General features: G+C 46.4%; 2 protein-coding genes across 3 annotated transcripts; one reads left to right on the plus strand and one right to left on the minus strand.

Moving 5' to 3' along the window:
* Positions 1-4,122: 4,122 nt before the first annotated feature.
* On the plus strand, positions 4,123-6,888 carry LOC100843173. 2 transcript variants are annotated; one of them, XM_010236503.3, is made up of 5 exons: positions 4,123-4,280; positions 5,020-5,814; positions 5,913-6,089; positions 6,201-6,326; positions 6,400-6,888. In XM_010236503.3, exons 1-5 carry the CDS (start codon positions 4,254-4,256, stop codon positions 6,499-6,501), a joined length of 1,227 nt encoding a protein of 408 aa, XP_010234805.1. In that variant the 5' UTR covers positions 4,123-4,253; the 3' UTR covers positions 6,502-6,888. The 2 variants fall into 2 exon arrangements, with proteins under 2 accessions (XP_010234805.1, XP_014755789.1); XM_014900303.2 differs by lacking the exon at positions 4,123-4,280 and adding an exon at positions 4,804-4,935.
* Positions 6,889-13,025: 6,137 nt separating this feature from the next.
* LOC100829924 (60S ribosomal protein L23) lies at positions 13,026-15,505 on the minus strand. The gene is made up of 4 exons (XM_003573978.4): positions 15,489-15,505; positions 15,116-15,400; positions 13,368-13,409; positions 13,026-13,258 (listed from the first exon to the last, which is right to left on the minus strand). The coding sequence occupies exons 1-4, from the start codon at positions 15,499-15,501 to the stop codon at positions 13,176-13,178; spliced, it is 423 nt and encodes a 140-aa protein (XP_003574026.1). The 5' UTR covers positions 15,502-15,505; the 3' UTR covers positions 13,026-13,175.
* Between the last annotated feature and the right edge of the window lie 3,594 nt (positions 15,506-19,099).

Here is a 19,099-nt window from a genome sequence, read left to right on the forward strand (position 1 = left end):
ATTTTTTTTTGAGAGAATTGTCTTTTTTTTTAGAGGTTGAGAGAGAATTATCTATTCTTGCTGGGCCCTGCTTCCAGACTTCCAGTGCCCCAGGTCCTTTGTTTCACCGCAGCAAAGGAGCCTATGTTTGCAGCTATCCACCTGAGCCCACAACTTAAAACAATCTAGTTCAACAACTTAAAAACATCATGTTTGGAGCCGAGGAACCTCAACCTGAAACGATGACACATGGGTTCACTTTAGCCCACAAAATGATGAACCGTTTAATCTGTGCATAAACTTGGCAAAATGGTGCATTAGGACACTCGTGAAGGCGGACTCTTAAGCGACTTTTATTTAAAATTTACTTGCGTGAATAAAAGAAAAATAGGAGAGAGAAGAGAACTGACTCTTCGTGAAAAACCGACTTTTTGTGAGGAGTCGGACTCTTAAGGAAAGAAACGACTAAGGATCAGCTAAGAGTTAGCCAAGAGCATATTAAGCAATGTATAATATCACATTTAATGCTAACAAATCATCTAAAATCAGTTTAAAGAAACAAGCCATTGCACATGTTATTTTACCGTTGACTCTAGATGACGTGGAGAGTCAGTACTGACTCTACTATTGCGGATACCCTTACTGTCCAAATCACGTTTCGGGGCATTGAGTGGACGCGTGGCATCTGATGTGGTAGAGACAAGACCCGGGAAGGGTTTTTCGCTTATATGTTTTGTGTTCTGCCCCTGCTTATTCCCCCTTTCCTCCCGCGATCAATCCCTTAATTCCCCACCCCGTCTATTTAAAGAAAGACTCGAGTAATATACTTGGATATATACTTTTTTTTAGAAAACACAGTACAGACGCAGACGCTCACAACCACGCACACACACTCATCCCTATGAACGCACGCACACTCTACCCCTATGAGCACCTCCGAGAGACTGGTCCGGCACATCATCTTGAGATTGACCATATGCATGCACCTCGTAGATGAAAATATCCACCTTGATGTTAATATTCTGCATATTGTCAGAAAAACGTTGCAATTTCTCAATTAGACATTTTTAGATGAAAATTGATAAGGACATCCCAACTAATGATACAACCACAGCCCCTACAACACCTACACCTTAGCTACCGGAGATACACGGACCAATTACTAGAGCTCGTGCACGACAACTAAATTATTAGGTACTTTCGTTTCTCGGTACTTCACTTAATATTAATGAGAATATGCTGCTGCCTAAGATGGGTTCTTTTATATGTTTTAGGAATGAAGGACCTAGCTTGTACCTAAAGGATTAGCGTTGGACATCAAAGAATGGAGGTGGCAGCAAGGTCGCGGGAACAAGCTCAATTAAGCGATGACTAGTACAGTGCCCGTGCGTTGCCACGGACTCTTGAACATGAACGTCATACACTAACAAAGATATCACGAAAACTTCTTGCTACTCCAGCTAGTTAGGAGAGAAGAGAGACAGTACCGGTCAGGAGGTTTGTGGGGGCCACCGGAGGCGCGGGGAGGCAGTGCAGCAGCGGATTTGGCGGCGCGCGTGCGGATTTGAGGTTGGGCTTAGCATCTCGCGCATGTTAGGGACTGACTAAGCGATTTTTTCTTTCGGACTCTTGGTTCGGTAGGCGAGAAGACCGATCCCCCAAATTGGGCTGGGCCCAGGCCGAAGCCCAAATCGTGCGACGGACGACGACCGACGAAGGAAACACTATTCCTTTTATTATTAGGTGTAGATTTTAGAACATTGAAGCCGCTATAACGAGAGATGAGAAGAAGGCCGAATCATCTACATCAATAGGATTTCGGCCAAATGGAGGGTTCCCCCTCCAATGGGTGTCTATGGGCTAAAGATGAGGGTTATAACCTTTGTTTATTGTGTTTTAGACGTTTTTGTTGTGTTTTAGGAGGATTTCTAGGCCGTTTCGGAGTCCCTCAAGGATCTGGCCAAAACCACCTAGCTCCCCTCCTATTTATACCCCACGAGCCCCCCTATGGAGCTTTGGTTTCTTATTAGATAAAGTTTAGCTTTTGCTACTTTCGTGTAATCACGTGTGTCGGTTAGACCATTTGTTTTACCGTCATCAAGATTTCACTTATATTGAGTATTCAGATTCATGAACTTTCATAATTTCTATTCGCAATTTCAGATTGCTTTTCATCTTGTTCTTGTTTTGTTCTTCGATTGCTCGCAGGAATAAAGACCTTCGTGGTCAGGTTGATCGTGCCCCTGCGTGATCAATAACCCTCTGGAGTTTGTGTATCGGTCGCTAAAGACGCTGCCTCCTAGGTCGTAGTCAGATCGTCAACGTCGACACCTCCTACACAATGAAAAGTTAGCTACGTCATCAAAAGATCGGGCCACCCTCAGGCTATCAAAAATTCTTGCGAACTTTGTCAAGAGAAACTAAGGGATTCCCAAAAAAGAAAGAGAAACTAAGTTAACTAGGACAGCTGCATCGCAACTGATGAAGCAGTCCTAATAATAGACAGTAATTCCCTGGCCTGCGCAGGATGATGAACTAAGGCTGATCATTGTGGGGAGTAACTTAGAGTAGTAACATATGTTACTAGCAGTGGCGTAGCTATGGACCACCCTGAGATTTTCCAATCCTTTATATAACATAGTTAAAAAAAATCAAAACATCAAAATAACTAAATTTGTATGAATATTTTCACTGTTGGACCACCCTAAAAATCAAAACATCAAAATAACTAAATTGGTCCCACTGGTTACTAGTTTAAGTTACTACCTCTATAGTGGGTAGGAATATATATGTGATGTCATACATTATGTTATTTATTAGCTTGTAAACTAATCTTGTCTTGATTTGTGTGATGTTATGGTAACATATTTAGTTAGCACAAACCTTTTTCTCTTCATTAATAGCATGCCACACTTATGTTATCACCTGTGTTACTTCCACTGTGAGCAGCATAAACTAGATCACGTACGGACGGCGGCATGAATCAGAATCACAACAAGGTAACCCACGCTTAACTCTTTTCGTTACCAGCAGCAGCTAGCACCTAGCACACATATGCCTTCCCACCGGTGCCGGATCGAGAGAACTGATACCCTGCCTACTGATGGGTTTCGTGTATGTATAGTCACTCCATGCTCGATCCGGCAAAAAAACTGCGCTTAGCTACCACGCTGACATATCGATCCAATTCGTTATAGTGTTCTGAATGATGTCTTTTCTAGCTACTTGGTTGTGTGTGATCACCCTGTGGCACGTACGTAACGCACGCATATATGTCCTTTCCACATGATTGATGTGCTGTATTGAGAGAGAGAGAGAGAGAGCATTTCCTTTCTGGGACGTATGGCATCTAGTTCTCTGGAAAATCCTACCAACGACGTCTATGCAATTGCTCGCTAGCTTTGGGTAACCAGCCAAGGGGCGCCTCCTGTTAAAGCAAGAATGTCTCTTCGCTTTCTGAACCTAGCCAGTAGCTAGTACAGAATGATCACCGAGGCCAGGATCGAAAAATTAAATCTCAATTTCCAACTTCTATTAAGACTCGGTCTCTTTGGCGTCATACTCCATATATACGTAGTAGGAGTATTACTCACTGGACGCACATGAGAAAGTATTGGAAGGATTTTCGCCCGTAATAAAGCATTCTTATCTAATACAGTACATGGGTGGCTTAATCAGGAGCGTCATCTTCTTTCGGATGATCATGCATGGGATGGAATGGGTTGAAGATAGTATCTTCCATTTTCCTCGCAACATTTTTTTGTGCGTGATTTCTCGGTCAAAACCGAGCTAAGAGTAAGGAGCAAAAACTAATCTTGGATAGACAAGTCGGTTTAGCGCCAAAATACAGCTCACAGCCTGAACAAAAATAGCCATCTTGGGACAATTCCAGCTTTCCCCCTCTTGAACGCTCTGCCCATATCAGTTTCAGAAGAGGGCACATTTGTCTTTTGACCATGCGACATGTGTGTAACCCTTGTCCTAATTAAGTAACCGGGATGGCCTGATCGTACTAATCCTCTGTTCAAATCCAGTTCTTGTTACAAAAGTTCCCGTATCTCGTGGCCTATAATTAGCCTCGACTAGTGCCTGATCTTGCTGTTCCTGGCCTTATAAATAGAAGCCGTTGCCATCTGCATGGTCTACGAGCTTCTCATATCTTCCATCTCCCTCTACGATTAATTTCCTCCTCGTCAAGTACTCTCGTTCCGAGCAAAATATTTCCCCGAGAACCGAGGAGCAACCGCCGGGGTTTCGAATCGACAGCCTACGCCATGCTCGACGACGATCACTCTTTCGCCGTAATTCTCTTCTCCAGAATTTCGATCCCTTTGCAAGTTTCATAATTTTTCACCCTTCTTTTTTCTGCATGCTTGGATGCATCCCCTTTTGTCTTGTTGCCCATGACGTTTGATTGGATTCCGTTCAAATGTCAAATTGAAATGCTTCCCTGCCTTGCTAGGCCAATCGGTATGTGCATGGCGTGCAATAATTGTTATGTGCCTATCATACCAAAGCCAAAAAGGCAGAGGGACCGGATCGAGAAGGATTTCTTTTCCAGCTTTTGGACCTCTTGCAGTACACGGAGAATCGATGCCTGGCCGGACTTGATAGTTTTCGCTTCCTGATCTCGTTAACCTTTTTATCCGCATTTCCGCTGGGGAGAGAATTTCGATCAAGGTTGCTTAAATTCTCTAATAATCCCAACAGTAAAATTCCCCCGGCATACGGCATACGGACCTATACTTCTACTGTTCTCCCTATCTTCATGGATGGAAAATTGAGCTGTACTTTCGCAATATAACAGTACGGCATTTGATTCCCCTGCAAAGGCAGGTTATAAAAGAATGGGATACAACAGTAGAAGAAATGTGTTTGTTCTTGTAGGAGGCATTTGTTTGTTGATTGATTTCCCTGTCTAGAATTATGGTGGCCAATAGCATCTGCATTATACAGGCGTGTGACAGAAAGACACATCTAGCTCATCTTTGTTTATCAGAGTAGAGGTAACTAACTAAGCTTTGGTTTCTCTTGCTGCAGGAGGGCATCTCGAGCCCCATAGCGGCGCACATCCTCGACTTCTGCGACGATGGCACCGGCGGTGCCGGCGACCTCTTCGCGGCGGTGAACGCCGCCGCCTCCGACAACATGTTCGGGGCGGCCGCCTCCTCGGAGGACGCCGCCTCGTCGTCGTCCACGGGCGCCACGCCTCCTCCTCCGCCGCTGTGCGACAACATGTCTTCGGCAACGGGGGCCTTCTCCCCGCTGCCGTCGCTGGACTCCACGCTCTCGGCCCTCCTCGAGGACGAAGAAGACGACCAGCCGCCGCCCAGCGGCGAGCTCCTCCTCCCGATAGACTACGCGTTCGAGGCTGCCGCGGAGCAGCAGCAGTTCGGCGGCGGCCAGATGGTGCTCCCGCCGGTGTCGGACGAGCAGCACCACCATGCTGCGGCCAGGGGGGCGCTGCAGACGCAGATGAGCAGCACGGCGTCGGACCTCATGCAGCAGATCGCCTCGGGGTACGCGGCCGACGAGTGCGGCTTCGCGGCCGCGCTGGCCGCCGGTGCGTTCTCGGGGCTGGAAGAGACTCTGTGCCAGCAGCAGCAGCAGGCCGCGATGTTCCCGGCGGCCACTGCGGCGTCGCCGTACTCCGCGGCGGCGCAGGGGGGTTTCTTCGTGGGCGGCGGCAACGGTTGCGCCGGCACGGCGGCGGTGATCTCGATGATGATGGGGATGGAGGAGATGGGCGGCGAGTACCAGCGGATGATGGAAGCTGGCGGCGACGGCGACCCCGCGGCGCAGATGGCCGCCTTCTCTGCCGCCGCAGAGATGCAGGTAGAAGAACCGATCTATCAATCGATCCAATCGCGCGCGCTTATTAGAATCCCACAAACAAACAGGGCATGATCTCGGTTTCGCTGTTTGGTTTATAGATGGGAGGCGGCGGGAGCCCCGGGCAGGTGCCGGCGGCGGCGGCGGGTGAGACGACGGGGTCGAGCCTCGAGGACACCAGCTTCAAGGCGGCCCGGCTCTCCGTGGAGGAGCGCAAGGAGAAGATCCACCGGTACATCAAGAAGAGGAACGAGAGGAACTTCAGCAAGAAGATCAAGGTGACGCACCCGGAACACAAAGATGATCATCAGAGAACATTGACGATATAATTCTCGACTCGACACGTTACTGACGTTTTTCCCCTCCCCGGCCGGAAATAAACTTTGCAGTACGCCTGCAGAAAAACCTTGGCGGACAGCAGGCCCCGCGTCCGCGGCCGGTTCGCCAAGAACGACGACTACTGCGAGGCTTCCAGGGCCATCGGCTCCCAGAATCACGACGACTACGAACAGATGGTAATTTTAACTCCAAATCAAACAATCACCGACTCTTTGAAATCAATCGAGATTTAACTCTATTTGATTTCAGGCCGGTGTGAAGGGGGAAGACATGCTGGACCCGGAGGCGCTGGCGCACATTAGCGGGATGAGCTCCTACATCTACAACCACACCGTGGAGTCGTGGATATGACGGGGTCAAAACCGGACCAACAGAAGCACTAATTTTCTCCTATTTTGTGCAGATTTTTAATTAACAGCCTGTTCAGCTTAATTTTTGTCCCCGTGGTGGAATAATCTTTGTAGCTTTTGAAGCGCTGAGCTGATTTAATTTACCGTAGGGTCGGCTGTCAGTCATGTCAATCTGTTTTTTTGCTTGTTCGCCAATCTTTCTGGTGAATGTGAGGTTAGAGTTTAATTGCGGAGGAATAAATAATTAACCGTATATGTATATATAGAGAGAGGGAGTCATGTACTTACTTGGCTTCTTGATAGAAATACAACTTCAGGGATCATCATCATGTAGCTTTCTGGTGTTTATCTTTTCCGAGTTGAATGGAAAATCCATCGAGAATTTTTATTCTTGGGCTACAGCCCGCCGGAGTGCCTTTATCTTCAGAGAATATGCTCCAAAATAGTACCGAAAATAAGGAACACGTCGTTACATAGTGGAAAACTCTTCTTTTGTCCCTCAACTGTTCCCTGGGTCTGATAAAAAAAAACGTACTCCCTCCGTTACTTGTCTTAAATTTATCTAAATATAGATGTATCTATGTTTAAAATGCTTCTAGATACAATATTTCGACAAGTAATTCCTGCCGGAAAAAGTATCGTTAAATAATATGGATTTATCTCTTAGCCTAGTTTGCCATTACTGAATTGTGCTGCGCTGGTAGAAAAAGTTGGTTAGGAAAACGGAAACCATAGACCATTGCTGAGAGATTTTTGATGATGTGTGTGGTAACAAAAAATAGTGCAAATGGGATAACTCAGGGGAAAAACAAACAGATAAAAAAATATGATTTCAAAAATCTAAATATTTAGGAAAACTAAGAGTAAACAATTAAATTTGTAAAGCTAGAAAAAATATATTCTTGATTTTGTTAACTGATAAAAATTAGTACATTGTTGGATAAATCAGAAATATACTAGAAAAATCAGATTATTTTTTGAGAAAACTCATGAAAATAGTATGCATTGCCACGAGTATAGAGTTTAACTTTTTTTGTCTTTACTATATTAGGGAAAAGTGTTTAAGATAATAACCCAAACTGATCCCGTATGAATCTGGTGGTATATGGTATGTCAAGGGAATTTTGACATCTGAAAACTATCAACCTGATTCAAAATCCAGTGCATATGATATGATATTGCTAATATCGAACGATATTGGACTATCACTTAAAAATAATTTCGAGTATCTTTAATGTTTGATATGTGTTCATTAATTTTTAGTTATGTATAGTTTTAGCTAATCTTGGGCCATTTGCAGGCAACTCAAGTTCTTAAGAGAATACATAATAAAATCAGTATCCTATCAATGCAAACTCGAAAATTGTTTCGTTCAAGGGAAAAGTGAGATTAACTGAAAAAGGAGCAGCGTTACAATCATTTTGCATTATAATTGCAAACTTAGAGACCTACAAAAACATAACATTATAATTGCAAACTTAGAGACCCACAATAATCATTCAACACCCGCTTCAGCGTAGTTGCATTGTTAGTATTGGCTCCCATGAGGATTAGTGAGTCATCAGCAAATAGTAGGTTGCTAACGGCAGGTGCATCACGACACACTTTCACACCTTGTAACTCACCTCTCGATTCAGCATGACGCAATTCCGCCGACAGGCCTTCAGAGCATAGCAGGAACAAATAGGGTGAGAGAGGATCGCCCTGGCGGAGCCCTCTTGTCGGTTTGAAGCTGTCCGTTTCACTGGAATTGAACCTTACTCTGTATTCGACAGAAGTCACACAGGCCATCACTAGACGGACCCAGTCCCTATGGAAGCCGAGCCGGAGGAGAATCCCTTCAAGGAAAGCCCACTCAACTCGGTCGTAGGCTTTATGCATGTCAAGTTTTACAGCCCACATGCCATTATGTCCCTGCTTCTTCCCTTTGATCGCGTGAAAGCATTCAAAAGCCACTAAGAAGTTATCCGTGATTAGACGTCCCGGTACGAAATCACTTTGATTAGGGCTGATAATCTCAGGCAAAAGTCCTTTCAGACGGGCCACAATCATCTTGAAATAACCTTATACACCACATTGCAGAGGCTTATTGGTCTGAACTGGGTAATCTTCTCCGGCCAAGCAAGCTTTGAAATAAGAAAAATCACCATCTCGTTCCAGCCATCTAGGATGCAACCAGAATTAACGACAACAAGAACTTCATGCACTAAGTCATCACCTAGCATCGGCCAGAAACGTTTATAAAAATTTCATGTAGTCCATCTAGGCCTGGTGCTTTAAGGTCACCGATGTCAAATAAAGCTTTCTTCACCTCCTCGGCCAAATAAGGTGCAGTAAGAGTATTATTCATGTCATCTAACACCCGGCGACGAACTTTATCAAGGACCCCGGGGGGAGGAGCTGAAACTCAAGCGGTGAAAAGAGATGAGAAGTAATTGGAAATTAAAGTACCCAATTGGTCCGTACCTTCTTTCCAAACACCAGTATCATCGAGTATCAGCTTAATTTGATTTCTCTTCATCCCAGCCGTGGCCAAATTATGGAAAAAGGAGGTATTTATGTCACCATGAAGCAGCTAGTTTGCCCGTCCCCTTTGACACCAAGTGATCTCCTCTTGCTCTAGGAGATTTTCAATGAGGAGTTGCAGCTCCTTCTGGCGCGATGTGCTTTCAGCGGACATAGCGTCGCGCCTTAACTTCTCCCGTTCTTTTTAAAAGCATCAATACGCTTCTTGGGGCCCTTCAGAGTTGATCAATCCCACCGATGCAGTTCCTCATGCACAAAGGCAATGCGGCCAGCCAGGTTAGGAATATCGCCTGAGGAAATAGCTTTCTTCCATGCAGTACGCACAACTTCATCAACACATTCTTCAGAGAGCCAACGTGCCTCAAATTTCTTACCACTTGAACGGGATTTGATTAGAGATCCATCAAAGTACTCTGTGTCAACGACAATGGGTCTATGGTCTGACCGAAAATGTGAAAGGGCATTTCGATTCCTAAGTGTTTTGGTGTTAATGACAACATGACTCGTGGACTAACCGTGTGCTCAAGTGTTTCAGATGTGAGATCAAATGGCACAAGACGGTTCGTTGCCCTCAAAAAGGAAAGAAGCGTAGAAGGATTTACGGCTTTTTATTTATATTGAGTCGTAGGAAATCTGTACTATTAAGAGGGAGTCCACATGGGAAAGGTTTGGGTGAATCAACTTCACGTACACAAATCTATTATATTTGCACCCACATAAAGCCGTTTCCTAAGTGGGAGAGAGACCACCTCATAGTCTTAGCCTAAGGGTTTTGTGCCTAAACGTCTCCAGGGCGGCAGTGCAGCTCTATCCAGGCCGGTAGTTCTGCCCCAGTACCGGAACCGCACCTAAACGCTACTGTCTTCTAGCGGTAGTGGGGCGGTACCGGAGCGGTACTACCGCTGGCGGTAGTACCTCTCTTCTACCTCTCTACCACCCGGCTGCGCGAAATACACTTAACGGTTAGTTTTTGAGGCGTCCTTTAAATAGGAAGCGTCCCCTACCTCAGGACTTCTTCTCCACCAAGCTATTCCTCTCCCCCCTAAATACAAGAGCTTCAAATTCCTAGATCTTCCTCCCTAGTGCTTCCCCACTCTTGATTCTTTGAGAATTGGAGAAGAAGATCTTGATCTAGGGTTTCACCAAATTGAAAAGTTGATTCCCTTTGTTTCCTTTGTGGATTTTGTTACTCTTGGGATTTTGGGATCCATAGCCGGAAGGTGTCTCTTCAAAGCCTCCAATCTTGTGAGGAGGTGCTTGAGGATTCAGAAAGGAGCCTCCAATTAAGTTGTGGAGTTGTGTCCTTCTCCTTGTTTATTAGGGTTCGGCATTCGCCCTCAAGGAAGCCACTAGTGGAACTCACCTCACCTTTGTGGTGTTGTGAGAGCTCATCCCACCTTTGTGGTGTGGTGAGTTGGAGAATAGAATGAGCCTTTGTGGCGCATCTACCTTTGTGGTAGAGCACTCCTCCAAACGGACACGTACACCGACCCTAATAGGTGGAACTCCGGTGAAATCTTCGTCTCCCCGTGTGGTATCATTCTTGCCCTTTTACTTACTCGCAAAGCTTAATTGTTTATCTTGTCCTTCGGCTGTCAAGCAAGTTTCAATTGATTATCTATTGCTTGTGCTCGTGTTTCGGCTATTGCATGATACTAGGGGTGTTCATCATTTAGACGTTTTAGTGAACCCATGTATTGATGCTTGTATCCCATAAAAGTGAAAAGAAAAAATAAAATTTGTTAGTCGCCTATTCAAACCCCGCCCTCCCCCCCTCTAGTTGACCATACCGATCTTTCAAAATGACCCTCATTGATCACCGCTGCACAAGGGAATCTGGTGATCCATTGGGTTAGCGACTGCTCGATCAACGCATTCTCTAATATCTCCCCGGCTCCACGTAAAACGGTCCCCCATGAAACCCAGGTCATCAAGGTCGCAATTGGCAAGACACTCCCCAAAATCATGCAACATTCTAGCCGGTCTTGGATTTCCTCCTTCCTTTTCATCGTTATATAGGATCTCATTAAAATCACCTAGCACCAACCATGGCATAGAAGCGCGCGCATGGAGGTCACGTAGGCAGTCCCAGGATAGATGTCTGTTGTCCCATCCTAGTTCGCCATAAAATCCCGTCAATCTCCAATCAACTCCATCATCACAAGAGAACGTAACATCAATGTAATTGGGAGTCATATACTGCAACATTACTTTATTCGAATCATTCCAGAATAGCACAAGCCCTCTAGCTCTACCATTACTGCTAACAACCAACTGAAAATCAAAACCTAATTTACGAAGAATTTTGTCCGCCTTAACTACATCCAGATGTGACTCGGCGAGGAAAAGTACATCTGCCCTAACCTACTCTTGGAGGTCTAAGAGCGACCGAACTGTCGCGGGTTTATTGAGCCCGCGACAGTTCCAACTTACGATTTTCATTGCTCCCGATGGTACTCCTCAAGGGAGCCCGCTGATATCTCAGTGTTGTCAGTCGTTGTATCATCTCCTTTCTTATGTCTCTTCTTATTTTCTCCCTTGTGAGGCATGCCTTGCTAGCCGGGGGTACGGTGCATGTGTCACCACCGTGAGCACCATCTGTGAGCATGAGGTCCGTTTGAGCTAGTCTTGCCAAGACGCTTCCTGGCAGATCGGTCCAGACTAGCATCAGGATCAAGATCCATATTCTCATTGTCCTTTGCATCAAAAGAGTTTGGAGCATAGTAGTTGTCCAGTCCACCTGAACGGCCACCGCCACAGCCCCGCCGGGCACTAGCGCGGGGGCGCCAGACCGGATCTGCCCGAAGCCAGTCTCAAACACAAGATCTTTTGGCGCGTGAATGCCAGCACCACACTCCAGGTGGTGGTGGCCGTGAAGACCACAAAGAGCGCAAAACCTTGAGCTTTTCATAGTGATTCTTGTACACTTGTCTCACCTTCCCATTGATCACCGAGGAGAGGATTTTCAGAGGTTGATCCACCGGAATTTTGACTCTGATCCTCACATAGGTACCGCACGGGGCAGGAGCATCATCAAGCTTCGTCACCTCCCCGACCCTGCCGGCTAGGGCACGGATAATCTTCTCGGTACGGTAGTTAGGGGGTAGATCTTGGGAGACGATCTAGAGCCACGGTAGATAGTTTGGCAATCCCATCGTACTCAGCAATTACCACCGCCATCTTGCGAAAGTGCCACGGGCCGTCCTCCATCACATGCTGCCAATCACCGAGACAGAAGAGCTGCAGTAGGAAGAGGTTCTCTCCCATGTCGTTGATGACCATGTCCTTGTCCAGGGACCATGCAGATCGCATGTCCCTCTCAAAAGCCGCCTCGCTATAGGATTTCGGCGAATTCACCCGTGCCAGAGCAAGCCACTGGGGGCCTGCCGTCGAGTCTTCTTCCTCGTCATCCAGGATCACGTCATCGAAGTCATCTTCGCCAATCTGCAGTTTCTCCAAGAGATCCTGCACATCATCTCCTTTGGAGCTGCTAGCGCTGCTGCCATACGAAGGTTGCAGGCGGAATCTGAGCCGCATCGGAGATTGGAATCAGGGTCGCCATCAGCACTGCCGAGAGTAGAAACCCTAATCGCCTTGGGGGAAAACTTCTCCATACTGACCCATAGTTCCTTTGACGTAATGAAAAAAAAAACTCATGTGAATAGAAGATGTTGTTGGGCTATTTTCCTTTGCCGTGCGGACAGGGCAACGGACAAGCTCCAACGCTTCCCTTTTTTTTAAATCAGGAACAGTAGGTGATTAAGTCAGCCAAGATGCTGTAACCTCGAAAAAAATGCACGTTACGACAGTAGGTAGTTTTTTAGAAGTTTGAAGGGTTTGGGCCAGGATTTTCAGCCTGGCTAGGTGCAGTGGAACACAAAATTACTTGTCGTCTACGGATTGTATGATTTTTGTCCAGCCAAGCAGATCCAGAGACTGGACCACGACGGGTACTTGTATCTTATGGATGACCTACCATAGCATCCCACCAACTGTACAAAATCACCAATCAACTTTTGATGAAACTTCATAGCTCAATTGTTAAATTAACCAGAGGTTCACACCAAATTAAGATAAAATATCTGGAACAAATAATCCAAGCACATTAATCATCTAACATCCGGTACAAAACTGGACCCAAACAAGCTCTCAGACAATGGCATTTGCTGCGCTAGCGATCCTAGGCCAGAGGTCGGCACACTCCTTGCCAATGGGTCCAGTGATAGCTGATCCTGCAAGATAATACGGCAATGCCAAGTTAGCAGCTGTGCAAGATAATACGGCAAGGTTGTATACAATGTTCAGAGGCAACCGCAATAACATCTTATATCCTGGTCTTACCTTTCATCTCACCCTTAGGATTCACAATCACCCCAGCGTTGTCTGCAAATCAAATACAACGTTAGGTTGACAAGCTCAGTAATTTGAGAAAACATGCCATAGTCAAGCGAAATGGTAGAAGGCACAAAATACTGAATAATATTCATGGGTCATAGACAATAACAAAGTCCAACTGTTCTAGGAATATCATGCAACACAAACATGGTATTTTAAGCATAACATCAATGGATACTTGAGAATCTTTTGGGGTAGAGAACAATATATGATGGGCGTAAAACTGATTTGAGAAAACACATGGCTATGCAGGAAATGTTAGAAGGTGCAAAAACACTGAATGTAGAAGGTGCAAAACACTGAATAATTATTCTGTAGGTCATAGCCAGTAACAAAGTCAATATGTTCTAGAAATAACAAAAACAATCACACGTATAATATGCAAAGCAAACAAGGTATTTTAAGCATACTTGAGAAGCTTTTCAGTTGAGCACAATATAGACATCCTAGAGCATCTAACAGAAAAAAGCTACAGCTCTCGCTGCTCCTACATACATGAGTTAAATAAGTTTGTTTGTAAATGAGTCGCAGAAGAAAAGAATGGATGGGCAGTAAAATATTTTTAAGAAAATTAATAACCTGCATAACTAGTTTGGGCCGGGTTTAAAAAACAAAAAAAAAGCAACAAAGTGATCAAACATAAGGGATCATGTTATGCAAGTCCCATGGCAAGTCCCGAAGTTTCAAGGCCACAATGCTGCTAACCAAGGCGATAGGATACGAGACCAGCTTCCAGATGGAGGAATTCTTATGCAGTCTCAATTCTTCACAGAAAACCACTACATCCAGAAGGCTTTGTTTGTGACATTTATTTAGGAATATGCAAACATGTGCAGTTTTCTCAAGATTTCACTCACTAGGCACTTGTGTGGTACACAGTAAAAGCCAAAAGGAAATGATGTAAGCATGTAACGCAGAAACATGTCATTAAGCCGTAAGAATATTGCAACTTCAGAAGATTTTCAGGTAGAGAACACTGTCATTGTTTAAATAGAATACTACAACAAAGATCATGCTCCAGAAATGCACCTGTTGGGAAATAAAAAATAACAGAATAGCATATTGTTCAAAAGGTTTATAATGCTACAATGACTTCAGGGTCCAAAGAGAACAGTCGAATGGAGGGAATATACAAACAACATGCTTCCAAAAAATTATACCAACTACCATCATACTTAATAGACTATTTATGAAAAGATCATGCTCCAGAAATGCACCTGTTGTAACTCTAAAGAAACAATGACAGGTCGACAACAGCATATGAGAGAAATCTAATACGAATAAGATTTGTTTCTATGACATTTTTCTTGCAACATGGAAAAGCATGGAACGTTTGCTAAACCCAATACCCTGTCATCATTTTGGCATGGGCGATTTACTCCCAATTAAAGAAGGGTGAGTGACGTGAAATAAAAAGCTTTCAGGTTTCTTCTTTCTTACTTTCTTTCTTTCAGAACAACCAGATTTCCTAATAAGGTCGAATCTCATAACACATCAAACAAATTGCCTCTCTTGAGTTTGCTACTACTCCACGATAAAAGACAACCTCCAGCCAGAGTAACAGTAGCACACAGATGCTTTATGCACCATACAACCAACGCAAGAGCATAGCATGACGTGAAGCAGCAGAAACATAGCATTACACATAGACAGAAACACGAATCGTACTGCGCGCAGAAGGAAAGTACCGTTACCTTCGAAGTACATGAAGACACCGTCCTTTCGGCGCCACGGCTTGCGCTGACGCACGATGACAGCCGGCATGACTTTCTTCCTCAGGTCAGGCTTCCCCTTCTTGACGGTGGCCATCACCATGTCGCCGACGCAGGCCGAAGGCAGCCTGTTGAGCCTCCCCTTGATGCCCTTGACGGAGATGATGTAGAGGTTCTTGGCGCCAGTGTTGTCCGCGCAGTTCACAGTCGCAGCCACCGGCAGACCCAGCGACATCCGGAACTTGTTCCCCGCGGATCCTCCCCTCCCTGCAAAGTTTTCCAACAAACTAGATCAACGAACATGCGAAATGGGGAAGGAGGCAGCGACCGGGCGGAGAGAGCTGGTTGCACGTACCGCGCTTCGACATGGCGGCGGCTGCAGGCGGCGGCGCGAAGAGAAGTGTCCCGATTAGGGTTTCGCTGGCTCGGGTTGGTTATATAATGATGTAGGTGGGCTTGAGACCTTGGGTTTTGGATTCACGGTAACTCCGTACGACCGTAAGCCCGAGACGACTCGCCAGAGCGCGCGTTAGGCCCACTCGCAAGGTTGCTCTTCTGGGCCGAGCTTTCTAGGGGCGTATGGTAAAGGGGGCGTGCAGGAGCATCTCCAGCCGTCCCTCTCTGTAAGGCGTCCGGCCTGTCACATTTTTGGGCCATATGGAGGACGCCGGCGCAAAGTGAAATTTGGGGGCCTGTCGCGTCCAAGCCGGACCCCGATACTAAAAATCTAAACTCACGAAATTTCATCAAATTAGACAAACATTCATCAAATTAGGCGACATTTCATAAAGTTCGACGACATTTCATTAAACTTGCGATAATTTACATAATAAAAAAACCTAGTCGTCTAGGTGGTCCATCCACGAGTCGTCCACGCTGTCGTCGTCGTCGTCGGAGCTGTCGAAGTTGAAGCCGGAGTCATCGTCGGAGTCGATGACGATGACTCCCGGCTCCTGCTTCATCGGCACGAGTGCCGGCGCCGCCCCCTTCTTCGCCTCCTCCTTGGTCGCCTCGGCTGCCAACCATGCCTGGTCCTCGGCCACGGACACATAGGCGAGGAGCCGGCGCCACTCCTCCGCCTGTCGCTCCGCCTCCTCCCTGCTAGCGCGCTCGGCGGCCCACTGACCCGGGAACTCCTCCGGGTCGGAGTCGCCGTGGTGGTCGATGGCGGCGCTCTCGTACTCCAGAGGAGGCGCCCCCTCCTCTGGCTCCGACTTCGGCCATCGTGCTCCGTCCGATGATGAACCTGACTCATCTTGATGAGCCGGTAGGGCGCGCGCAAGGACGAGCCAGAGCCACCGCCCAGGTAGCAGTGGCGTCCGGCCGGTGGAGGAGGGGGGGGGGGGAGGGCCGGTGGAGGAGGAGGAGAGAGTGCGGCGCCTCCATTGAGCCGCGGCTGATTGCCGGCGATGATGTGGGCGAGGACGCCATTGATGGTGCGCCCCCGCCAGAAGGCGCGCTGGCCTTCGATGTTCGTCGACGAAGTGACCGGCATCTTGGACGACGCGGCGATGCTCGTCGGCGAAGTGACCGGCCCAGGCGTTGCCGGTCTCCCGAGACCACTCCGCCGACGTCAGGGCGACCCAGCGCTCCCAGATGCGCTCCTGCAGGCGCGCACCCGTCGGCACCGGCTGGACGGGCCTACCGCCCCAGCTAAGCTGCCAGCCGTGGGGCAGGCGGCAGTCCGGCGGCGACAGGTAGTCCACCGCCCGGATCGCTTCGGCCTCGTCGACGCGGAGCCAGCGGCGCTCGTCCCAATGGGCCATGGCGTCGAGGGCGAGGGAGAGAGAGCAGAGAAGGCGAGGGAGGAGTTGGCTGAGGTGAATGAATGGTGAGATCGACGGCGCTGCCTTTTATAGGCTGCCGGGGTGTGAACGTGGCGGGAAACGACGTTGGGAATGCGCGGGGGCGCGCCGATACCGACGGGACGGGGCGGCGGTTTGACCCGGTGACCACCATAACTCATCTGCGAAGTCGAGGCGAAGCCGGTGGCGATTAATGCCGAAGCCGATGAGGGCAGTAAATGGCGCTGACAAGGCTGGTCCACGGCATAGACCCGGCTAACCTTTTGTGCCGCGCCGTCTAAAAAAACAAATTGGAGAGGCCGACTGGGTCTAAATTTTTACGCCGGCGCCCCCAAGCCCGTTGAGGGGCCTTTAGGGGGGCGGCTGGAGGTGCTCTAGGAGAAGCTATAGATTCACAGGCCCGCATCAGTTCGTGTTAAACTAGAATTGATTGGCCATTTGATTCCGTTGAAGTTTCTAAAAAAAAAAATCTGATTCTGTTGAAGTAAATTGTCTGGTCTTTTTTCATCAGCTCGGACTATTGGTTCAGATGGCTAGCACATGCAATTCAATATGGTATCAGAGCAGGAGGTCTCAAGTTTGACTCCTGGCCAACGCAGTCGACAAGAATTTAGTCTTTACTTTCTTGCGACGATTTCTGCTTAGAACTGTGGCGCCATGGGTCTTGAGAGCCATTTGCAAAAACAGTTTTAAAACCTTTAGGCATGTGATATATGTTTTAAATAATCCAGAGATACCTGACAATCAGTATAGTATTTAATCTACCAGCGAAACGGTATACTTCTAATATGAGTTATTTTGCCAGATCATTAAGCATGATTGGTATTTCTGAAATTGGCAAGTACCCGAGAACATGCATGAATAGCTTAGCTACCATTCAAATTCTCTGGACCATGATTTGTAGGCCCGAAATTACTTGCTGCTGGTCCATTAGTTGCAATCTTAATGTCTGATATCAAATGTTTGACCATGATGATGGTTGTATTCGCTAACTGAATTTGTTCTTGCTACTTGCAGGATGCCCGGCCTCAGGCAGTTCTGGTAGAGAATCCCAAGACAATGAATGACAAGGACAAACTGTAACTGAACCCAATCCTAACTAATAATGTAAACTAAATCTCTTTGTTTTCATCACTGGTTATGATTAAGCAAATGTCTGTGTGACTGTGTGACTACTGTTTCTGTCTGTGTATGATGATATAATCATCCAAGTGAGCAATGTGTGTGTTGGTCTCATCTCATGGAAAAGACGACCAACAATATGCATGCCCCTGGGTGAATCTGTATCATTGTCACCATTGTCGTCTTTGCCATACCAATGTCAAAATCAAGTTAGTTTTGGAGCTTGGATATAAAACAAGAGAAACAGTACGAAGTGAGGTCAGGATAGAATGAAAAAAGGAGCACTGAAACGTGCTATGCTTGTATTTTCTTTTTCTGAAATGTAAATATGCTGACAATATGTGCTAGCTAGCCTATGATATGTTCTGAACAAAAATGTGCTTGCGTGTTCTCGGAAAATCATTATGCCCATGAAATGTTATTCTATTCCTATCATTTTCCCTCTTTTTCTTCTGTTATCCTTTTTGGAAATTTCTTTACCTTAATCAGCTTTGCACTAGCTCTGGTTCTCGAGTAGTTGAAAACCTGGAACTTTATTTTCCTTTTCGGCGTTAAAACAGAGTGAAGACCTGGAACTTTTTTCCTTGAGTAGTTGAAAACATGTACATTTGACTAATAGTTGATCAATTTAACATAAAGTTTATGTGTTAGCTAGCCTTATATACGTGAAAGAAGTGAGTACAGTGTTATATGCTCTGCTCTGACGTACCAACCTTTGTACACATGGTCCTATTCGGATACTGTTAAGCATGCATGCCCCAAAGTTCTGCAAACCTTCGTCACGTGCAAACTTTGTGTCCGTATTGTGATGTTGACAATATCAAATGGCTCTTTATCTAAGGATAAGACTGCAATTTGCCAATTGCTTCGTGCAAAATCCAGTTTGGTTTTCCTCAAAAAAAAATCCAGTTTGGTTTAATGATAGTGCTTACGGAGTAGTATCATATAGCATGTGCTCTATGTTAACCTGTACGAGAGGATATATATGTCATGTCCGCCATGCGCGTAAAGCGTCTTCATGCAATCGGCTGTTTGTCTT

Source organism: Brachypodium distachyon, chromosome 3 (assembly GCF_000005505.3).
Source record: "Brachypodium distachyon strain Bd21 chromosome 3, Brachypodium_distachyon_v3.0, whole genome shotgun sequence".
NCBI lineage: Eukaryota > Viridiplantae > Streptophyta > Magnoliopsida > Poales > Poaceae > Brachypodium > Brachypodium distachyon.